The 23,586-nt window shown below is 39.7% G+C and overlaps 2 protein-coding genes across 3 annotated transcripts in view; one reads left to right on the top strand and one right to left on the bottom strand.

Annotated features, from left to right (window-relative positions):
- The window catches only part of lars2 (leucyl-tRNA synthetase 2, mitochondrial), a 41,973-nt gene extending 34,660 nt beyond the window's left edge, over nt 1-7,313 (bottom strand). Inside the window, exons 1-2 of the mRNA XM_037785435.1 lie at nt 6,972-7,313; nt 1,981-2,225 (exon numbers count right to left, since the gene is read on the bottom strand). Coding sequence (XP_037641363.1) covers nt 1,981-2,214 — 234 coding nt within the window. The 5' untranslated portion in view covers nt 2,215-2,225; nt 6,972-7,313. The remainder of the gene's footprint in view (nt 1-1,980; nt 2,226-6,971) is intronic.
- A 10,979-nt stretch (nt 7,314-18,292) lies between these two features.
- On the top strand, nt 18,293-21,633 carry LOC119496455 (transmembrane protein 158). Of its 2 annotated transcripts, none has more exons than XM_037783742.1 (2): nt 18,293-18,750; nt 20,471-21,633. In XM_037783742.1, exons 1-2 carry the CDS (start codon nt 18,625-18,627, stop codon nt 21,071-21,073), a joined length of 729 nt encoding a protein of 242 aa, XP_037639670.1. In that variant the 5' UTR covers nt 18,293-18,624; the 3' UTR covers nt 21,074-21,633. The 2 variants fall into 2 exon arrangements, with proteins under 2 accessions (XP_037639670.1, XP_037639671.1); XM_037783743.1 differs by having other exon boundaries at nt 18,295-18,750; nt 20,474-21,633.
- Nucleotides 21,634-23,586: the final 1,953 nt, after the last annotated feature.

The raw sequence follows: 23,586 nt of genomic DNA, 5'->3' as shown, positions 1-23,586 counted from the left end.
CTGCATGTAGATCAACAGAAAATTAATCTGCAACTATTTTCATAATCTAATAATCTCTCAAGTCATTCAAATGCTAAACATTTGGTGTCTCCAGCTGCTCAAATATGAGGATTTGCGGCTTTTCCCTGTTTAATATCATTGTAAACTGAATATCATTTGGTTTAAAACAAGACATTTGAAGACTTTATCTTGAAGTTTGGAAGTTTGTGATGTGCATTTTTCCCTTCTCTGACATTTGATAGACCATACGAGAAGTCGTTTTTTCTTTTACTGACTAATAACTCCATAACTTGAGGTGTTGTGGACACACCTGCGAGCCTGCCAGAGAATGATCATGACTCTGGATCAGGTGTTTATATGCGGGTTATTCCACACCAACTCACCAAAGCCTCCAAGTTCATGTCTTGGATTTTCTAGAAAAAAATTATGTGAAAACTTATAATTCTAATCTTGCAAAATCTTATAGCTCTACTCCAAATACTTTTTAAGTTATGACTTTTTGACTTTTTGTTTGTGTATCCTAAGCCTCACCAATCGTTTTGTTTTCACTGGATTTGGTTGAAACATGCAAGAAACTTGATAAAAGGATGATTTGCAACATTTATTCATGTAAATAGTTGTTTCTAAATGTTTTACAGTAATCAAATTAATAAAAATAAATATTTTTTTTACCCAAATGAAGAATTTTTTATTTTCAAAGATTAATATCTCCACTAGTTTTTACTTTCTTTCAACCAAATGTTGCTTCTGCTTAGTATTAATATAGTTCTATCACATCTAGAAGTTATTTGGTCCTTCATAAAAAATGGAGTGCTATAGATCTTGCTAAATGTAGTTTCAGAGCTGAAAAACACACTTTTTAGATAATTTCACTGTATATCTTCCCGAGAAGGATTATTTAAATTTTCTTTAAACTTATTTATGGGTAAGGGTTAATATTCATTGCAGATTTATAAAAAAAAAATAGATTTGTTATATTACTCTGGAGTACAATACATCTTGCAAATTATCCTTACGGTTTATTTGATGGTCGGTACAAACTTCAACCCAATCCAGTGAAAAATAATTGGTCAGCCTTAGAATACTCAAACTTCCAAAACTAATTATATTAAAAATAATTCCTAACTACAGTTAAGGATTTTGCATTTTGATTTTTTTCAAGAAAATCCATGACATTGACAACCGGGAGGTCTTGGCGAATTGGTATGGAATGACCCATGATGCCACCGTATTCTGGTTTCTATCAGAGTACTCCAGTTAGCGTATCAAAGTTTCTCAAAACCGGGATTAGGGCTTACACAGGTCTCTGAAACCAGTCAAACTGGTCTCATATACCATTCAAAGATATACCTACGACAAGTAATGCACTGTATTTTATATAAATCCCATGAAATTAATTCAGGTGTAAATCATGTAATCGTGAATTAAAATATGAAGAGCAGCGAACGCCGCGTAGGGATGAGGTCGAGGTTGATGGGTGGGTCAAAAAACACCAGATTTTCGCCCAGGAGACCGGCGTTCGTGTCGCGTGTGAAACCAGAAGTCAACGTTGATTATTTTTTCACGTAATTTACGTACTTAAGTAACCCCACTTCCGGGGTTATTTTAAGCCAAACCGTGATTTTTTCCTAAAGCTATCTCAGTAGTTTTGTTGCCTAAACCTAAGGAAGTTGTTTCCTGTGAAGACGGAAGTTTATTTTGAAAAGACTGTATGCATGTAACGAGAGGAAATTGACACGTGTTGTTGGACATTCGTAGGAAAACGCATGAAAAATGAGGAATAACTTTTTTGTAAGATATCATAGGAACCGTTGTATGAGAGAATATGTTGAACCAGTATATGATGTTTACACACAGACACGCAACACATAACCAGGATTCTCCAAAAAAACAGATCATGACAGAGATTTGTTTGGATTACCATGACGTCACCAGACTATAGACTGTAGGAAACTGTATGAAGAGTAAAGGCCTTCTCACCTCCTCCAGCGTATCCTTCCGCCACTGTGCCATAATTCGTGGATGCCACCATTCTTCCACTTTGCAGCGGGTCTCTGTTTTATAGTTCTTCTCCCACACTCCCGTCTCACTGAACAGGGTGCGGGTGCTGGGCGACAGGAGGCGGGCTACTGGACTCAGGAGAGCAGCTCTGATTTGGCCGGACCGGGCAGCACCCAGTGGATACAGAGCCAGTCTTCTCACTGACACCTGCATGGCTCCGTCACCTGAAACAGGGATAGATACAGTAAACTGGCAGGAAGAGGGAGGCAGGATGGTGGTGCTGCTGGTATGTTAAAGAAATAATCTAGAGGTGGGTTATCTACAGTTTACTACAAAAAGACAGGCACCATCAGATTTGTTTGCCTGGATGATATGGCTGAAATTAACATTACGCTATTAATAAGAATGTTTGTTCATGATGTGGAAAATTCAGGTAGGATCACATATGATCTAACAGATGTACTGCTATAACGTTGATTAAAACATCAAAGATGACTCTTTGGGAAATTGGGATTTTTTCACTGTTTGCTGGCATCGTATAGATTAAAAGATTAATCGATTAACTGTTACACATAAACTTAAAGTCAGTCATAAAGTCAGGCAAATAAAAGTCCAGAAAATGAAATAGAACAAAATGCATCACAGTAGATAAAGATAAAAAATAGAACAAATTATACACAGCATTGTAAAGATAAAACTCAACATTAGTAAAAGGTTTATAATCTTAACACCACATAGTGAGTCTATATCTAGTTGGGCTGCAACTAACGATTATTTTCATTGTCCATTAATCTGTCAGTTATTGCTGGACAGCACATGTTGAGAACAGAGCGACTGACAGCTCTGCAACTCTCCGCCTGATTTCCTCTCACTGTCTGTGTTTTTAACACCGCGTCATTCACACAACAGCATGACTTTGTGAAATAAGAGGTTTATTCAGTGTGATGTGATTATGCTCTGCTCTGCTCTGGACAGGCTGTTCATTTTAAAACTGCCTGATCAGATGTGAGAATGACATTTTCAATCAACTGATTTATAAATTATTCACTGATTTTGAATATGCCCTGCAGTTTTATACACTTTTCTTTGCATCAACAGCTTCAGGAGGACGTCATCTGGACGGAAGTTCCTGCTTCCAGAATATGTTGAGAGGATGAAACGCTGCATTAAGGGGATGTCAAAATCTGGATTATTCAGAAGATTTATGGATAATAAATGTCTCATTTCAGTCCAACAATTAACAACTAACAAATGAGCTCCTTCAAAAAAGTTGTACCCTCTTTTGCGTGAGCACAGCAGTGAGGCTGGACTTCCCTGTGGCTTAATGTAGGTCAGACAGTCAACTGCATGTAAGAAAAAACTATTTGACCTAAATTTGTCTTCACACACACACACTCTCTCTCTCACACACACACACACACAGTTTCCAAGGTAACCTGAGAAATCTGAACAGTCAACTGCTGCTAACCTGACCTGTCAAGAGAGTATTTTTCACAGCAGTGACGCATCTGGATCTCAGACAGCGAGACCTTTATAGCCGCTGAGTGGAAGAAGTGATAATCTGCACGCCAGTGATAAAGATGGAAATGAGGTAAATATAAATTAGGACTGTTTATCTGAAGCTGTGGGAGAACTCATCGAAAAGGTTGTTCAACATCCTGTGATGTTCAGAAAAATACATCACTGTAGAGAAAGAGCTCAGAGCAGAGAGGTGAGAGTGACCTGCGTTGTTAAAGCAACAATCATTTACACATGCAGATCAAAAGACACATCCTGAAAGACGATTCCAGCAACTTAACAGCAGTTTGAATGAAAGGAGTGTCACTTCAAGTCTCCACATTATTCAGTAAGAATGTGACCAGCCTGAAGGATTTACTGACGAGGGTTGACAGATCTTTTGGGGATAACTATTTTTTCTCTCGACCAAATGAGTGTAAAAGCAGCGAAAAAGTGCTCTCTTTCCTCTCCGCCACCCACCAGCTTGTGGGAATGTTTTTTTTTTTTCACTAAAATCTCTCGAGTATAACCTGAGCATCGCAGCAGCCAACGCTCCTCCCTCAGGCTGAGGCTGGGAGAGCCGAGCACTCAAGGTTGTGTGCATCGCTGAAGGTGCAAGTGAGTGGGCTGAGGCGAGAGACTGAGAAAATGTTTCTATGGTGACTGGGCTCATCCATTCGGGTGTCTCCTGGAAAGAGTGACTGAAAACTTCTGCAAACAGCGAGCTGGTTCACTACAGCAGAGGAAGGCTTTTTATCTGAACATCTGTATTCTTGTCGGCCATGTCTAGAGCCACGTATCGTACTTCAATGCTTTACTGAAATGTGTAAAAAGCTTTCATACTGACAGTTGGAATCAATACTTGGTCAAAATATCTTCAAATCTATCCATAATTGTGCTCATTTCAGACTGTATTTTAGGTAAGCAGGGCAAATATCTTGTATGGCTGGTTTTTACTAAGACAAAATTAAACACAAATGCATTTGAGAAGTTTGGCTTTTGTTAAATAGAAAAGGGGATTTTTGGAGAAAATAAAAAGTCAGTACAAAAGCTCAGGTATCATATTTGTGCCTGCAGCAAATACTTTCAAACGCTACCCAGAAGCTGTTACAGCGATGTACTGCAATATCAATATTGTGATAAGAGATTAGATATTGTCTGGGATTTTGGTTATTATAATATTGTGAAAAAGCTTAAATATTGCACTTTTTGGACTTAAAGGCTAAATTAGTTCTGCTTTTACACTGTTCTAGTTGAGTAAAGTTGAAACCATAAAGTCATGAATGCCTGCTTGGTCACAATATGTATGTTACGTAAGGGATAATGTACAGGGAGTCGGTCATTGTTGTGAAAGAATCCCAGACAGAGCGATGCTGCACACCGACATGCAGCCCTAAAGGGGATTATTTCACAATAATGACCCACTAGCTGAACATTATCCCGCTTATTACACGGCTGCTTACTTAAGAAATCTATATTTTGACAAAAAAACGGTCCACCAGAGTTCGACATCAGAGCTACGCCCATAGCAACGGTCTGTTATACAAAGCAATGGTCTGTTATAGAGAAATTACAGACCGCAGGACGCCGTGATGGACCAATAAGAATCGAGTATTCAACACAGCCGTATAATAAATAGTCTTATACACATATAGTCTTGTGTCAAACATGTACTTGAGCTGAATAAATAATAGAGCAGAAAGGATGATGAATCAGCAACGATTATAAGCTAATCGTTCAAATTTTTCAAGCAAAAACGCCAAATATTACCTAATTAAACTTTCTCAAATGAGAAAATTTGCTGCTTTAGTCTGTTTTTAAATCAACACTTCCTGCTTTCATTTCAAAATAAAAGCCCTCAAGCGTTTTTTTCTGTTGACAGAATTTCTTCATTCGTTAACACAAGGTTTTTATTCTGAAATATGTGCAGGACACTGTTGTGGAACATGCAGTGACTTGCAGAGCTCCATGAATGAATAAGGTACGGGGTTTAAATCAACACTTCCTGCTTTCATTTCAAAATAAAAGCCCTCAAGTGTTTTTTCTGTGGACAGAATTCTTTCATTTGTTAACACGAGGCTTTGATTCTGAAATATTTGCAGAACAGTGTTGAAGAGCATGCAGTGACTTGCAGAGCTCCATGAATGACTATTACCTGAAATTACCACACGTTTCTTGACCTTTCTCTGTCTAAAATAAATATAATTGACATTTAAAAGGGACTGTTTGTAACTTCTTACACATATAAATCAATCCGGGTCGGTGTCCCATGCACGTTCGCGTGTGGTTACGCTGTTCAGACTCAGACTCCAACACAAACTACACGGAAGCACCAAAACCGCAAAGTTATATCTAGTGAAGCCCGTCTTGCAAAAAAGTGTTGGCCGCGGTCGGAGGACGCGTGGGAGACCGTAGCTTTGGTCTCCAGGGCCGGAGTCTCTGCTGTACTCTGCTCCTCCGCCTGCCTTCACTCACACGGCGCGCGCGTTCTCGCTATTTCGCTCCACCTCACATGCATGCGCTCACACTACACACTGCAGAAGAGTTCGTTTAGCTCTGAGAATATCTAGTGAATGTACAGTGGACGTTTGTGCAGAAATAACTGCTGCAGCTCCTCCAGACCAACAGAGGTTTCCCGTGTCTATTGAAGTAATGGGGCTCCGCAGCGAGTAACGTTATTGTCTCCGACCAGGGGCCGCTGTCTCCCTCCGGCTGCGGTCAGGAGGCTGAGGCAGGAAAAGCTAACACTAGGATCAGCATTGATTCATGGAGAGACCTTCGTCTGGTCAGCTAACATTACTGCCAAGCAGCTGAAATATAGAGTGATATTGTGGTTTTAGCTGACGTGTGTCGCCTCACTGTGTTGAGCGATGCTCGTTCATGTCTATTTAGAGCGAGCACGAGCGCGAACCCGACTCTTGACTTTCGTTGACTTAACGGCCACAGTTGTCGCTGTTAAGAAGCATTTCTGATTCTTAAAAACAGTCCCTTTAATTGTCGATTATTACTATTATTTACAAATTACCACACATTTCTTAACCTTTTTCTGTCTAAAATAAATATAAATGACATTTATAATTAAATGAAATGACCATTATGAAAGGCAAACTCTAAGTTGCCACCGCCACGAATGAAACGAGGCAAATCAATGCAAATTAGCCACGTGGGATGTAGCAGCTCTCTGATTGGCTGTCAGCTGACATCTCTTTCAATGGAGCTGCAGACTCACACGGAAGCAGGAAGGAGAGAGATGCGGATCTCATGACCTCTCATGGCCTCAAAGGTTGTTTCAAACGCGAAAGTTGAATGCCTATTTTTATTATGCACTTAGTTATTACTCAGTTAAATGCTCAGTTAGTATTAACGTGACTCTCGCGGTCCTCTACAGTAACACGTGTTTTGTCTCCTGGTTGACTCAGTTGAAGATAAAACAGAGCTACATGTTATAAAAACATCACTTTGAAGGCTCTTACCGTTTTATCTCCAGGTGCTTTATTTCCGCGTTGTGTTCGTAGCGACATACATCCGGTAGTCCGTGTTAATAAACGTCATATTCAGCTTTTAAACACTATTTTAAATGACCTGTTTCTCTGCATCACGACTTCACTACAGGCGCCTCCATCTTGGATTTGAATAAACTTTATCAACACCGTGAATGTCGACAACAAAATCCATAGAACTACAACAAACCCCATGTTCATCTATATGACAGATAATAATGCACACAGTGCACTCTCATAGACTAAGCTACTGGAGTTACCCCGCACTATATTAATTTTTAACAGTCTCTTCTGCACTATATTCACTTTTTTAATAGTCCTGTATCACAGCTGTTACTCTGCACTATATTCACTTTTAACAGTTTTCTCTTTGTATTTTTATATCTGGTATATTTTTTTGTACTTTGCACTACTAACTTTTTTACTGCCTTTTTACTAACATGTTTTGCACTATGGAACTGTGATGCTGGAAACTTGAATTTCCCTCAGGATCAATAAAGTTACTATCTATCTATCTATCTATCTATCTATCTATCTTTCTATCTAAACATTGTAAACATTGTGTTGTTATCGTGCTTTATTAGGCTATATGTAATATCTTGTCTTTTATCTGGACCCTGTGTCTGTAATAAAGTTTTGATGTGATTGATTGATTGATTGATAAACAGTATGTGTGTGTGTGTGTGTGCCTAAATGTCTAGTTGCCAGAGCTTCATTGTTGATTTCAGTGTTTTCAGTGAGTGATGGCTCTGCTTGTTACCTTAGCAACCCATAATCTCCTCCTCTTGTTATTATTTGTCCTTTTTCATTTAAAAAAAAAAATCCAATCTAATTTTTATTCCAGTAAAATCACTGCCCCCAGATACAGAAAATTGTTTTCCACAGCTGGCATAACTTGAATATGTAAATTTGACGGAACAAATTGCATTCATTGTCAAGAGTCTCATTTTCATTTGTAATTCTGTTTAATGGTGCCACTTTAAAGAACCACTTATAAAAGGTCAATAGGTTTTATTGCCCTTATTAATAATAAATAAATGATGCATAATAGGAACAACATTTGGGTTGCCAGGTTGTGAAGAATCTCTATTGATGGAGTCCTTCTTATTAGCTAAGAATGCAGTTATACATGTTTGTAATGCATTAATAGCCACTCTTCGATCTTTTACGTTCCATTGAGCCATCAAGACTGCAATCATGTTATTACGTTGCTAATAAATGGATTTTGGTCCTGATGCTTTGCAGCTCTTTTGCAGATGTTTACTGGTCAAACAGTGAATCTGAAAGGTTTTCCTGATGAACTATAAGGACCTGTAGCTAAAAATACAAAGTCTCATTTGGGAGGAGAGACTTTTCACAACCTGAGAGTCAACATGTTGTTCTTATTAATGAACTTTAAAGCAGTAGTAAAATATGTATTAACCATTAATAAAGCAATGTGTTTACGCTTATAACCCCTTCATAAAGAGTGCCTTTTAAGAAGCATTATTTTAAAATGCATAGTTTTACCGCCATTTTCTGCTTAACCTCAAACTGTACTTCATCTTTCATCAAGGATCACCATCAAAATAGATTTTAAACTATTTTTTAAGTGTAACTTTCCTGTTTAAACCTTTAGTTTGTTGTTTTAAAGTTTCTTTTATCTTTGGGGTCAAATGAACATCATTTATTTTTTGTATTTACCAAAGTAAATCAACTCAAATCATAGTCCCACATAAGGAGAATTACCATAAAATTACCATAAAAACATGACTGAAATAATTCCATGACACAAATTTACTGCCAGCAGCACTACAAGGCTGTGATTATACGTGATTTCTGAGAGGAGAACTATTTCTTTGATGCCAACTTCCAGCGTAAAGTGATTGCTGACTGAGAGAGCACCTCCACTCACTCTCATCTTCATCACATAGCAGAGGGGCTCTGAGGAGGAAGATGAGGAGGAGGCAGTGTCTCCTCATCAGAGCCTCTTTCCTGCGAGCTCTCCCTGTGGCTCTCACCTTTGATCCAACGTGCAGACAGAAGCAGTGAAGGAGGGAAGAAGTGAGAGCCGGTGAGGGGAGCGAAACAGGAGGGTGGGATATCATTAGCAGGAGATAGAGTTCCTCACCCTGACGTCAGAGACATAAACCTGGAGCTCTGCTCCGGCCTGCCGTCGTACATCAGAGTTAAGTGGGCGCCTCTGCTCAGGGCACAACAGGATGTGGCTGAAGAGGAGGAATGAGAGAGGGAAATGGGTTTTTGACACAGTTCAGACACTAACTCTCCACATAGAGCCAGAGATCTGTGTGCAGATACAGAGGGAGGCTCCCTGATGAATGAGTCCGATACGCACTTCCTCATCGTTACAGTATTTCACAGAGAACTGCAGGTGCTGCTGAATGGTCTTTTATCATTTGCTCAAAATTTAAATTCCTGCTGACCCATTTGCAAAATATGCTCTGTTTCATTTTGATACTCCAGTCTATTAATAACTGTTTTGTTTTACAAAGTGAGGAAAACCAAAGTGTCTCCACATGACGGCTGAAAAAGGTCAACTAAGGGCAAACGAAGGTTACCTTGAATGTCACTTTTTCTTGTCAGCCTTCATTGAAGTGCCTTCATGTTTAGAGTCAATATAACTGTTTGAACTAAACCAGATCTAAAGCTGTGGAAGACACTGTGAATATGCCGGATGTACAGATTAAACTGTATGATTTATAGCATGTATTCTGATGACCAATAAGTACAAAATATTGTGCCATTTTCCAAAAAAAAAGTAAAAAGGCTACATGAAAAACACAAAGAAAAGGGGAAATTTAAGCCCCTGAAAACTTGGTTTTAAATATAAAGTTGTTATCAATAAGATTAAATATTTATGACATCATAGGGAAAAATCAAAGTTAAAGTTTTGTGGGGAAAAAAACATCTGTAGGTAATATTTTTTAAGGGAATAGTTCAACATTCAAGACTAGTTCAGCATCAACAAACAACCCCACACCTCTCATCAGATTTTGAATTAATTAGGGTTGCAACTAACATTATTTATTATTTCATTGTCGATTAATATGTTGATTATTTTCTTGATTAATTAATAAGTTGTTTTGTCTATGAAATGTCAGAAAATGGTGAAAAATCTGTGTTTACCCAAAGCCCAAGATGACGTCCTCAAATGTCTTGTTTTGCACGACTCAAAGATATTCAGTTTACTGTCATAGAGGAGTAAAAAAACTAGAAAATATTCACATTTAAGAAGCTGGAATCAGAGAATTTTTTACTTTTTTTGTCTTAAAAAAATTACTCAAACTGATTAATCGATTATCAAAATAGTTGGTGATTAATTTAATAGTTGACACTATCTCTAGAATTGATTATTGCTAAATCCTGATTAGTAAGGCGATCAATGGCCTACTAATTAAGGCGCATATAACTACAACATTCCTGGTTTGATTCTTGTCAGGGACCTTTGTTGCATGTGTCTCTCTCTCTCCCTGCACTTCATCTGTATCTCTGCTGTCACTATAACATTAAAAAAGTAAAATGACACAAAGAAATAGATGACATTATAAAAAATCCTTATTGTTGCACAGAAGTGTGCCATATCACCCGTTTCCAAATTGAGACACACAAACACAGAGAAATAACCCAAACTGTTTATCAGAGCGAAGTTTAGCAGATTATTATTTGTGAGACCCATCACTCTTACTGAGATTCTTCACCTCAATGGGACTCTCCTGGTTAAATAACGGGTAAATACAAAAAAAAAAAAAAACCTCTTCCTGTCAAGATGATTGAAAAAAAAAAGAAACTTTTCAGGATAATCAACATAAACATAAAAACAAAAGTGATCTCCTCATCAGATGCTGTGAGATCTGCTCCAAGTCAATACTCTTAACGTGACACATAAGTAAAAATGATAGGTATCATATAACTGGAGCAGATGGCGGCTCGATGTCCTTGGGGAGCGTCTGAGTGAACAAAGCCAAGTTATTGCCGGAAATTTGTGTAGAAAGAACAAACTGAAATAAAACATGGAATCAGATCTGTGAAAGTCTCGTCCTCTTTCCAGTCGCCAGCTTTGTCTCTGTGTTCCACCTCTTTATGTTTTCACTGCAACAGTAAAAAAAAAAACCAGCATGGCATCATTCCTCAGTTTAATGGCAAAGTCTTTTAATCATTTATTTTTGGTTGCATTAAAGTTTTTGGACTGCTATTGCCTCTCAGGTACAAGCAGTCTATGTTGTTTTTCAAACAAATCACTTTTGAAAGCAACCAATCATCCTCCTTCTCCACCCACATCCGCCTCGCCGCTCCCACCGTGACAAACAACCCATGGTAATCACCTCCTCTCTCCCGGTTTCAGAGGACGATTGCATCTCACTAGCAGAGAACCAGATGACAAACGACCGAGCAGAGCGGCTGGAGCAGCAGTGCGTTAGCTAGAAAGCAGATGAGGGGAGAGGAGGGAGGGGCTGACTTGTCTTCGCCTGTCCAAGATGACCTTTCACAATCCACATCCGCTTGGATGAGACGTAGGCCGCTGGTGCCACGGAGAAGCAATCTCACACCATCTCAGCTCCCCGAGAGCGACGAGGAGCGAGCTGATGGGTCTCTGCACGCCTCTGACTGCTGGTTCAGAGAACCTGTTAATTGTGATGTTGTTTCCAGGGCCGGTTTCACATCGACAGCCCCCTTGTGTCCTTCGCTTATCTGTTCTCGAGGAGGACAAAGGCCCCAGATAGAAACATGTTGGTACAGAGGAGATGAGGAGGTTCGGATCTGGAACAAGATCCTAAACAATCTGTTTTTTAAGAAGTGTCTGGCAGCATCCCTCTCTATCCGGATCTGCTGCACGACTTTCACTCGTTGAAGATGAAAGATGAAGACAAGCTGTTCTACAAAACATTTATGTCTTCCCTCTGACTCCCTATCCACTTTGCCTGATTTTAGAGCAGCTCCTTGGCAATTAATGGAGCTAATTAGTGTACAACTCCTCAGATCCCTCTGCACTCTGCTAGATGCACTTATACCAGCTGTAATAGAGGCTCGGGTGGCAATCTTATTAAGACACGAATACACTGACTTTTAAATGAATTTCTACATGTGTTCTAGAGCATTTTAATTGCTCTCACTTAAAGGTTAACAGTGAGATAGAGAGGCTAACTTAAGAGTAATTGGGATATGTTCAATCATATGAAGACAATATACAGTACAACAATATACAGCTTAAGTATAAGCAGAGGTTGAAAGTGACTATTTACTAGAGTATGAACAATTTTAAGGTACTTGAGCGTTTACAGTTGGTTTCTAAATTAAGAGAGTCAACTCTATACTTTTTAATCCTCAACATTTATTTGACAGCTAGTTCAATTTCATACAATTTACTTTATTTCACAAGATATCCCAGTACTACTTAAAGGGACTATTTGTAACTTTCAGAAATGCTTCTTAACAGCGACACCTGTGGCCGTGAAATCAACGAAAGTCAGCTTCGGGCTTGCGCTTGCTCGCTCTAAATATACCTGAACGAGCATCGCTCAATACAGTGAGGCGACACACGTCAGCTAAAACCACAATATCACTCTATATCTCAGCTGCTTGGCAGTAATGTTAGCTGACCAGACGAAGGTCTCTCCATGAACATGATTTAGATCTGATCCTAGTGTTGGCTTTTCCTGCCTAAGTGCAGGCTGAAGCAGCGGGGCTCTGCAGCGTGTCTCCCTGCTCTCTCCGCCCGCAGCCGGAGAGAGCAGAGGAGACACCGGCACGCGGTCGGTAACGAGAAGAAAACGTAACTCTCTGAAGAGCTCCGTCACTTCACAAGACACGGGAAAGCTCTGTTGGTCTGGAGGAGCTGCAGCATTTATTTCTGCACAAACGTCCCCTGTGCATTCACTAGATATTCTCAGAGCTAACTCTTCTGCAGTGTGGAGTGAGCGCGCGTTCACATCTAGAGGTGGAGCGAGACAGCGAGGACGCGCGCAGATTCTGAGTGAAGGAGAGCAGGCAGCGGAGACGAGGCTCCAGCCACACGCGAGCGCGCATATGCGAACCCGCATGTGTGGCGACCCGCTACATTTATACGCTTAAAAAGTTACAAATAGTCCCTTTAAAACAAAACTTTTTAATACTAAGGAACATTGTGCTGATAATACGTCTGTATTTTTATTGCAGGATTTTAACCCTCTGAGACCTATATAGAACCGTTTTTGTCGACAAATGTTGACATGTCTTTAAAGGGGAGACTCGTGGGTACCCACAGAACCCTTTTACATTCACATATCTTGAGGTCAGAGGTCAAGGGACCCCTTTGAAAATGGTCATGCCACTTTGGAACATTACTGAGCCTCCTTCCTGACAAGCTAACTGGACATGGTTGGTACCAATAAGATTCCTTAGCTCTGAAACTGAGCCTGATACAGCCTCTGAATGATGGTAAAGTCGGTCGGGATCACCGACGATCTTGCAGGTTTCAGAGGGTTAATTAATTAGTTTTACATTGTAATATTGCTTATTTTACTTAAAGGGCTACCAAAAAGATTTAATATTGCACTTCCATAAAGCTGTGACTCACAAGAGACAAATTAAGAAGACATCAACATCGGAGCAGCAGAGGACAATCCTGACTTTTTCTCCCCAGTAGCCTATGGGTCAAGCTCCAAAAATCCTACAATTCTCATGATGCAACTCAGTAGCATCTTGGTAAATGCCCACAATTTTTTAAAACGCCATGGGCCAAGTCCGTAACACAATTGTAACCTGATCCAAGATAAACAGAAGCCTCCCTTCAGTAGAGAAGGTCTCTTCCTGATAAGCAAACTGGACCTCGTGTGTAAAATAGGTGAAATAAAGGATGAATACTTCATCACTTACTGTATGTAAGTGATATGATTCGATTTTCAGGTGTTGATGAGGCCCTTTTCAAAATGTTTGGTACACTTATAGCTTCAAGGTCTAAATTAGGGCTGTCACAATATCAGATTTTCACTACGCAATTAAAAGAAGAAGAATTCGAATAATTCATGATAACGATATTAATGCAATATCCAGAGAAAATTTGAAAATAATAAAAGAAAACTCCTTAACTTTGTTTATAGTGCGTTTTTTTTTTTCTTTTTTGGCAAATGTATTACACTCAAAATACAAGTGTGGGGAGGCGGAGAGAGTCTGTAACTATATCAATATTATTTTTTTTATTATCACGGTTATCGTCAACAACCGCGACACCCCTAGCCTGAATTTATTAACACATCCTCTTCTGTATCTTATGATCGCTCTATGCTGTGCTACCCAGATTTTACAGTTTGTCTCCAACTCTTTGCCAGCTGAGCGGGTCAAACTCTGACTTGTGTTGTTTCTTCAGAAAAGAAAATGATGCTGTAGCTGTGTGATTCACTCCAACACATTTATTTTGACAGACAGGACCTGAACACAACATTGTTAAGAATATTTGTGCCTGCTATAGTCTTGGCACTGACACCAAACATGCCAATAACAACACCGATGATGATGTTATTAGATTTATTATTGTTATAAACTAAACAGAATATTTCCCCACTGCTCCTGTTGCCGTGGTGATGAGTCCATGCAGTGATTGGTGGTATGACAGGAGACAAACAGGCTCAGATGTAAGAAGAGGAGCTTGAACATTGTGTCTGTGAGGATGCACGTAGCCACATCCTCAACTTCTAATTAAGCCAGTTGTCTGTGTGAGACGGTGGGTCGGACTAATGGTGTCTGATCCAGCACAGAGTCAGCCAGGAGCCACTAACAGGTCCTCCTCTTGGTTTCCTGAATAAAGAGCCACACTTTGAGAAAATGAATCTTTCATACATTCTCCTTCGGCACAAGAGACTTTTATCTTCGTCCCATTTGCATTTTTGTCACTAAAGCAATTTACATTTTTATAGCATAATTAATGAACAAGAAAGTCATTTACATTTCCTTGCTCTGTTCTCCAGTACGTTGTCTGGACTGTAGAGCATATCTGATGCAGAGCATTTGGAAACGTGTAGGAGTGCGAGTGTGCAGAAAGAGAACCGAAACAACTACATGATTGTTTTAAAGCAAACATGTTAAGTAGGATACACCGTCATAATCAAACGGAGACAGAAAACGAGGTGCTTTCAGGTGCAAATTGACACCAAAGCGTCTTTCACTTTCAGCTGGCCCTCACATCAAACACACGGAGGCAGGCCTCCGGAGCAAATTACACCATTTAAACATCACAGAAGAAAACAATCCATACAAGTTGCATTCATGAATCCTATAGCCTGCAAAGATGAAAGAGAATAATTCATGATGATTTCGCCTCTGGTCAATGACCTAATTCTGTTAATAGCTTGTTATCTTTCCCAATGCATTATGTATACATTGTTAGGAAGAGTATTCTGGTAAAAGCCATAACTGCTCCCCCATTAAAAGCCATCTTTTCTAGGAGGAGGGGATAGTGTCTTCAGGAGGGTGAACACGATGAGAGCAAAAATGAATATAATAGAGCTGCAACGATTAATCGATTAGTTGTCAAATATTAAACTATTTTGATAATCGGTTTGAGTCTTTTTTTAAGGAAAACAAGTCACAATTCCAGCTTCTAAAATGTGAATATTTTCAGGTTTCTTTACTCCTCTATGACAGTAAACTGAATATCTTTGAGTTGTGGACAAAACAAGACATTTGAGGACGTCATCTTGGGCTTTGGGAAACACTGATTGACATTTTATAGACCAAACAACTAATCGATTAATCGAGAAAATAATCAACAGATTAATCGACAATGAAAATAATTGTTAGTTGCAGCCCTATGATATAATATACTTCCAATAAATGCAATTTTTTGGGGGGGTTTAAAAAAGTGTTGTCTTGAATTGTACTATGTCACAAGGCATACCGAATATTTTGCACAAGGTGAGGTCAAGGGTGCATTTTGTTCAAAAATTGCAAATGTTGCATGAAAACGGCAGTTAAATAGTGAAATATCAATATAATACGTTATATATGTGGATGTATTTAAAGATGGCATCTTGTTAGAAAAAAATTGACACTGTGTGCAGTCGTGTCAGGGTGAGGAGGGTCAGTCCAGTCATGTTTCTATCATCAGGTTCGGTCCAGTTCAACTCTGAGCTGCATAAACGTAATTTTTGTAGGACTCTGAGCTCAGTGTGATTTAGGCCAACCGCAGCTTGAAACCCTACGTGCCAAAACGGACCAGGTGTTCAACCACTACTCTCGATATTTAAACTTTTATTACAACTCCACAAAACTGAGATTAACTGCAGCTGTGTCCCCAGCAGCTGTAAGTGTAATCACATTAGCTGTTTGTGATAAAGTGTTTGGATCCAAAACACAAAGAGGGTCAGGGAGGGGAGGGGTGTCGGTGAGTGTGTCCTCTCCTCTTCAGCATCTGATGCAGCAGCCAGGTGAGGTGATACACACTGTGTACAAAACCCCTGCTGCTGCAGCCCAGTGGAGGCACATGTTTATTGATGTGTCTGGCTGCCCCTGAGTACACAACGTGGCTGAGAGACACAAACAGCAACGTACAGAAAGCTCTCAGAGCAGAGAACAGATGAGCAAACAAGCAGATGGATTACGGACTGTTGGGTTTACCTCTCAGAGATATTTACATATAAACCAGCTAGACACTCATATACAAAACGTTTTATTGTATTATTATTGCTTTTGTTTTCTATTTATTACTCGAGTATACGGAGAAGAGTTGATTCAACTCATTTTAAGCCAACAAAATAATACATAAATAAATGAGTCACTGCTTTCCCACCAGACTTCTATTCGTGGCAGTGTAGAGGTGGATTTTGAAACAGCATTTAGACCTTTATGATTGTAAATAAATATATCATTGCTATTATGAATGAATGAATGAAAGACTTTATTTCAAACATAAAAATAAATAAAAACAGATACAAAATAATAACAAACTAAAAAAGAGTAATAGTGTCCGAAAAGGAGTAGGTAGAAGTAAAACTTATATTTCCCTACCCCTTTCTCACTTCTCATCTAATAACTCATATATCATCGAATGATTATATAATATAATATATAAACTATCCCAGGTTTATTTACATCCCAAATTAAATATATGAACAGCATCCCAAGTTTATTTACAACCCACATATCCATCTGGAGTTAAAAAGTAGATATAAACCAACCCTTAAAGGGACTGTTTGTAACTTTTTACACGTATAAACTTACCGGGTCGGGATCTCATCAGCGCTCGCATATGCGCGCTCGCGTGTGGCCGGAGTCACTGCTCCTCTGCCTGCTTGCCTTCACTCACACCGCGCGCGTTCTCACTCCACCTCTTGACGTGAACGCGCGCTCACTACACACTGCAGAAGAGTTAGTAGCTCTGAGAATATCTAGTGAATGTACAGTGGACGTTTGTGCAGAAATAACTGCTGCAGCTCCTCCAGACCAACAGAGGTTTTCCTAGCTTGTGAAGTGACGGGGCTTCGCAGAGAGAAACGTTATTGTCTCCAACCGGGTGCCGGTGTCTCCCTGTTCCTTCCGGCTGCGGTCGGGATACGATAACGTTTCTCTTCCTGCTTCAGCCTGGCTGCTTCAGCCTCCGGGGCTGAAGCAGCCAGGCTGAAGCAGGAAAAGCCAACACTAGGATCAGCAGTGATTCATGGAGAGATCTTCGTCTGGTCAGCTAACATTACTGCCAAGCAGGTGAAATATAGAGTGATATTGTGGTTTTAGCTGACGTGTGTCGTTTCACTGTTTTGAGCGATGCTCGTTCATGTCTATGTAGAGCGAGCATGAGCCCGACGCTGACTTTCGTTGACTTAACGGCCACAGGTGTCGCTGTTAACAAGCATTTCTGAAAGTTACAAATAGTCCCTTTAAGCCAACAAAATAAATACATAGATAAATGATTCACTGCTTTCCCATCAGACTTCTATTCGTGGCAGTGTAGAGGTGGTTTTGAAACAGCATTTAGACCTTTATGATTGTAAATAATATATATCATTGCTATTACAAAAACGTCACCAGGGTGATGGTGCCACAGGTTGTTCTCTGCAGGTTGTCTTATTTTTGTAATCTACTAATCTTTTCTCATCCTGGAGAGAGAGAGAGAGAATAAAACCGGATTTTGTTTTCATTTCATTGAGAAAGTTGTTGTTGAGCATGTGTGTGCGAGGATTTCTGATTGGAAGATGTGTGTTGAACTTCTGTCCCTGCGCACTGGAGGCACTGGAGGCTCTCCTCTCCTCCTCATCATCACCACCACTCCTCTGTGTTTTCATGCTCAGCTCTCAGCTCACACCTGAACAAGTGACAGTCGGAGGTGGGAGTGTCGCTCAGCTCAGAGAGGCTCAGGAGCTGAGATGTGATGCTGCTGCTGCTCACTGTAAAGTAACGCGATTGCATGAGGGACGCATTTTTTGGAGAACAAAGTCAGGAGGAAAAATACCCCAAATAAGGGAGGAGGTGGTTGGACGCGCATGTGACAAGGAAGGCTTTCCATTTGTACCATCAGTGCATCGGTGCAGGGGATTTCTCCATCGGGAGCTGCGTTATTAAACATCACCTGGGCACCTTTTTTGAAACATTGCACATTGCCTCGTCTACCAGCGGATCACCACAGCACCATGCGAGCAGGAGAGACGCGCCCAGCTGTGCGATGCTGAACGACCACCAGACGCTGCTGCTGGCTCTCACCGCGGTGGCAGGACTCCTCCAGAGATGCCAAGGCTGGAGCGACGAAGACCTGCTGCTGCCGCCCATCAACTCCTCCAACAGCTTCCTGGTAACAGCAAGGATGTATTCATTTTACATAGATTTTATTTCCTCACACACACACATGCATGCTCAACAACAACTTTCTCAGTGAAATGAAAACAAAATCTTATTCTCTCTCTCCAGGATGAGAAAAGATTAGTAGATTACAAATATAAGACAGCAGCCTGCAGAGAACAACCTGTTTTACCATCACCCTGGTGACGTTTTTTGTAATAGTCAAGTCAAGTTTATTTCTATAGCACATCTAAAACAATTTGAGCTGACCAAAGTGCTTTACAGACATAGGCAGAATAAAAACAGGTCAACAGTTTAGACAACTCAATCTCACACATCCACAGACAGAGACCAAGATAAAATCCATGAGTAAAAGACTGTTATAATGAGCATTTATAAAAGGCCAATTTGTAATCACAATTCAAGTACATTCAAAAGCCAAAGAAAAGAGGTGTCTTGAGCTGTGCTTTGAAAGACTCTGTAGAGGGAGCAGATCTGATGTGATAGCAATGATATATTTATTTACAATCATGAAATGCTTGTTTCAAAAACCACCTCTACACTGCCACGAATAGAAGTCTGGTGGGAAAGCAGTGAGTCATTTATCTATGTGTTTATTTTGTTGGCTTAAAATTAGTCTAATTTCAATATACTGACACAAAAGAATCACCCAATTAAATATGTTTACTTTCTGAACTCTAAAACAGGTTGTTAAAGCTCCCAAATGTCTCTCACTGACAAGAGCCCAGTGTCCACATGTGGATATGAGCTATAAAGAAAGAAATATAAAGTATATATATATTTTTTTTAAACTTTGGTATTCCTAAAAATTCAATTAAAAAGCTCAAAACTATTTTTTTACGATCTTGCTTTTAATTAATTCCACCTTTTTTTCTAACTTTATTGTTATTATTTTGTATTTATTTTATATTTCTCAACTTGTTTTATGGTTTTATATCTTAAAATAGATTTTTACCATTATCAACTTTGTTTTTATTAACAGTATTATCCTACTTTAAATCTCTTTAGGATTCTATTGTTTTCCCTTGTGTCCCCTGTTTGTTTGTTAATTTGTTTCTTTTGTGAAGCACTTTGAGCTGCATTTTATGTTATGAAAGGAGCTATATAAATAAAGCTTATTATATGTATTATTATTATTATTATTATTATTATTATTAATATCATTAAATGTAATTGGACTTTGATGCCCCTAAAGGTCACAATAAGCTGAGAAACATGATGGGATTCCCAGTGACAAAGGTCACATCGGTGACTTTCACTGCACTAGATAGCTAAAAGATCAGAAGTTAATCTACATCCCACACAGGAAAGATTAACTTAGGATCCTTTATGTAACCAGAATACATGCATGAATGGTGTTGGCATCCCCGCTGGACCAGCAGGGGCTTAAGTGCCTTGCTCAAGAGCACCTCAGCAGTCGTGATGAGGTAAGGGCTGCTCTCTCACTTCTCCATCAAAATTTATCCCACTAGTCTAAACCACTGCTCACATGCACCAATATAAATCCCAAATAATAATCAAAATCAAATTATAGTCCCAAAATGTAATCTTTTGGAAGTGTAAGTGCCAAATGGGAAAGTGAAAATTAAGTAATTTGAATTAATTCCCCTTCATTCAGTGATAAAACTGCAGTAATGCAAGAATGCAAGGACAGAATTCATACAAAATATTCCCATAGTCTTTTTTTTATACCTGTGTTATTAATTTGTTTGGAGGTGGACGTGCGCTTCTCCAATAGGTCCGTGGAGGAGAGCGAAGACGCCTTCTCCTCCTCCTCCTCCTCCTCTTCATCCTCCATGCAGACTGTGTCCCAGTGCAACGTGAGCGTCCAGCGGCTGCTGCCCACCTCGCTGGTGGCCCGCTGGGACAGCAGCTTCGGCTTCCAGTGTGACGTGCTCATCTACACCACCAACAACCACGGAAGGGCTTTCTTCTCTGCGGCCTTCAACCGGGCCATCTCGCCCGTCGTCGTGGAGCACCTCGGGGTCAACGGGGGTCAGCAGGAGCTGCGGCTGTGCGTCGGCTGTGGGATGTCCCGGTACCGGAGGTTCAGTCAAGGTCAAGGTCAGGGCAGGTCAGGGACGAGGGGTCAGCAGAACGGGGATCAGGTCGCTTTCTGCTGCGTGGATTTCAGCCTCGACGAGCTGAAGGGGGACAAAAGTTGGAGGCTGAACAGGAAGCCCATCGAGTCGACACTTGTGGCTTGTTTCATGACTCTGGTGATCATCGTGTGGAGCGTTGCTGCGCTCATATGGCCGGTCCCCATCATTGCAGGGTTTCTGCCCAACGGGATGGAGCAGAGGAGACCGAGATAAATTGAAATAACCTTTTATTCTAACTATAGCCTGTGCTGCCTATACTATAACTGTAGCCATTCAACTGTTCAGCTGAGTGAATGAGTGAGGAGCTTTTTGGGGACATTTTTGGATGCTTTAGTTTTGTGGTTAGAGCTCCTCCTCATTATAGGACAACCAAGGTAAAGTATGATGGATTATTAATACTAGCCAATAGTAATCTATATCGGGACCAACACCAATGTGTTTTGTATACCCTTGTAGGCCTTTCCTATAGTCAGCGTAAACTGTGCACACTTTTTTCTCTTTAAAACTGTGTTTTTAATCTTTCTAGAAAGTTTTTTGCCTTATCCCATGTGTAGGACTTTTGCACTGAAAACTGCTGTCACATATATTTAACCTATAGTCAAAAGTGAATGTTATAGTTTTTTTTTTCCCAATAGAAAAAATAGATGTTGTTTCTGATGGACATAGAGAGGGGTTTCAATAATTATATTGTTAGATTTATATAATGTCAAGTTCAATATGCGTGCTTATTTGTATTCATGTTTCGATGATAATAAAATTGATTATAGGCCATATACCTCAGATTCTGTCTGACCTGTTCTCTGTAGCCTAAATCAATTTGCTGCAGACTTATTTCAAGTGAACGCAGCAGCATGTGATCCAAAGTTGAAAAAAAAAGGCTTTGAGCCATCACTGACAAAGTCTTTGCCAGTTTATTAGGTACACCAAACTAAAACTAAAACAGTCCTGCGATAGAATCTACCTTCATAAGTTTCAGATTTTATTGAAACTGTTTTAGAGACATGTCGATACAACTGTGTGATCATTTTGGAGGATGTAGTTTGCATTATGCTGAGAGTTCTGTTATTTAGTCTTCCCCCCCCCCCCCCCCCCCCCCTCATTGACATAGATGATGTGAACAAAATAATAGAAACACCTGTTGGTATAACAAAGCAATACAATTCAACAGCACCAGAAAATGCAGCCACCAAAATGACCATCAAGTTGTATTTTAACATGGATGATAGAGGAGTGTATTGACACTGACTTTTATTATCTCATACACAGTATACATGCCTGGCTATGTGACTTAATACAACTCTAATTATACATTTTATCTTACTTGACCCCTTAGAATGACCCCTACAGCTATTCATAAAAGCTCATCATACTGCAAAATGTGTCAAATCTGTATTAGTAAAATCTGTCAGAGATCAGAGGTCGTCTCTTTCTGTCCCTCCACTCTATTTCATGGTGTAAACAAGGATTTGGAGAATTACTCCTCACCTGTACAAATGGTTGCTTTAGTAGGTTTAGTACTGTCATGTTAACGTTTCCAGACACATGGATTTGCTTTGCTCCCCAGAACTAAAGAGAGTTTTGCAGCATCATGGTGGTAAATGTTATGTGGCTTCAAGAGAGACTTTATCAGCCTGATCTGTCAACAAAGCTGTTTGCATCCGGCTGAGCTGACGGAACCAGTTTGTGACGGTGACAAACTCAGAGTGGATGTTTGTCTGTTCAAAAAAAAAAAAGCTCTTAATATGCAGCTCATTGATCATTTAATTCCTATGAAAAATACACTTTGTTTACAATTGTTGTTTAACCAATGCAGTCTAACAATTCCTCCCTTCATTAGGGTTGAAAGTGGGGTGGACAGAATAACAGAAACACCTCTCAGTATGATGTAATACAGCTCAACAGCACCGTAAGATACAATCTCCAAAATTAGGGATGCACAGATCTGACTTTTTTACTTTTTCAGTCCCGATACCGATAGTGATTCCTGGGCTTTGGGTATCGGCCGATACAGAGTACCGAGTATTCATTCAATTGTGAACGCTCATTCACAATTGCTGTGTGAATGAGTGTTTAGATTAGATCCTGAAGGGCAAAGTTATCACCTTGCATGGCAGCCTCTGCCATCAGTGTATGAATGTGTGTGTGTGTGTGTGTGTGTGTGTGTGTGTGTGTGTGTGTGTGTGTGTGTGTGTGTATGTGCGTGTGCGTGTCTGCGTGTGTGTGTGTGTGTGTGTGTGTGTGTGTGAGTGTGTTTTGTTTGTTTGTTTGTTTGTTTATTTAGATCCCCATTAGCTTTTGCATAGCAGCAGCTATTCTTCCTGGGGTCCACATAGTTTACATGGTGACAGTACAAAAATATACATTCACACTACTCATCATACACTAACATAACACATCGTAATACACGTCAACTGTAAATAAAACAATAACAAATGACACAGTTTAAATAACAAAAAATATTTTTTTTTTGCTCAACGTCGTTTTATTGGTATTCTGTACAAGATCCAATAAATCACAGAAATAATTGTATAAACAAATTATATCCCCCTCATCCCTATACCAATATTACTGCACCATTAAATAAGCAGAGTTAATTTCATAAACAATTACATTCATACATATAAATGAATTAAATCCGATAGCAATATAAATGAAACATATACAAAACAAAACAAAAAAAAGATAATAAAAAAAGGAAAGGACTAAAAAAAAACGAAAAATAAGTA

The sequence above is a fragment of the Sebastes umbrosus genome, chromosome 11 (assembly GCF_015220745.1).
Source record: "Sebastes umbrosus isolate fSebUmb1 chromosome 11, fSebUmb1.pri, whole genome shotgun sequence".
Classification (NCBI taxonomy): Eukaryota; Metazoa; Chordata; class Actinopteri; order Perciformes; family Sebastidae; genus Sebastes; species Sebastes umbrosus.
Note: the sequence above shows the minus strand (reverse complement) of the source record. Positions and strands in the feature narration are given on the sequence as shown.

What these genes read in the sequence shown, in the direction of transcription:
- LOC119496455 (XM_037783742.1), top strand. Translation starts at nt 18,625, where the DNA reads ATGCTGAACGACCACCAGACGCTGCTGCTGGCTCTCACCGCGGTGGCA. An exon ending in ACTCCTCCAACAGCTTCCTG is followed by an intron (nt 18,751 to 20,470) that starts GTAACAGCAAGG and finishes TTAATTTGTTTG; the next exon opens with GAGGTGGACGTGCGCTTCTC.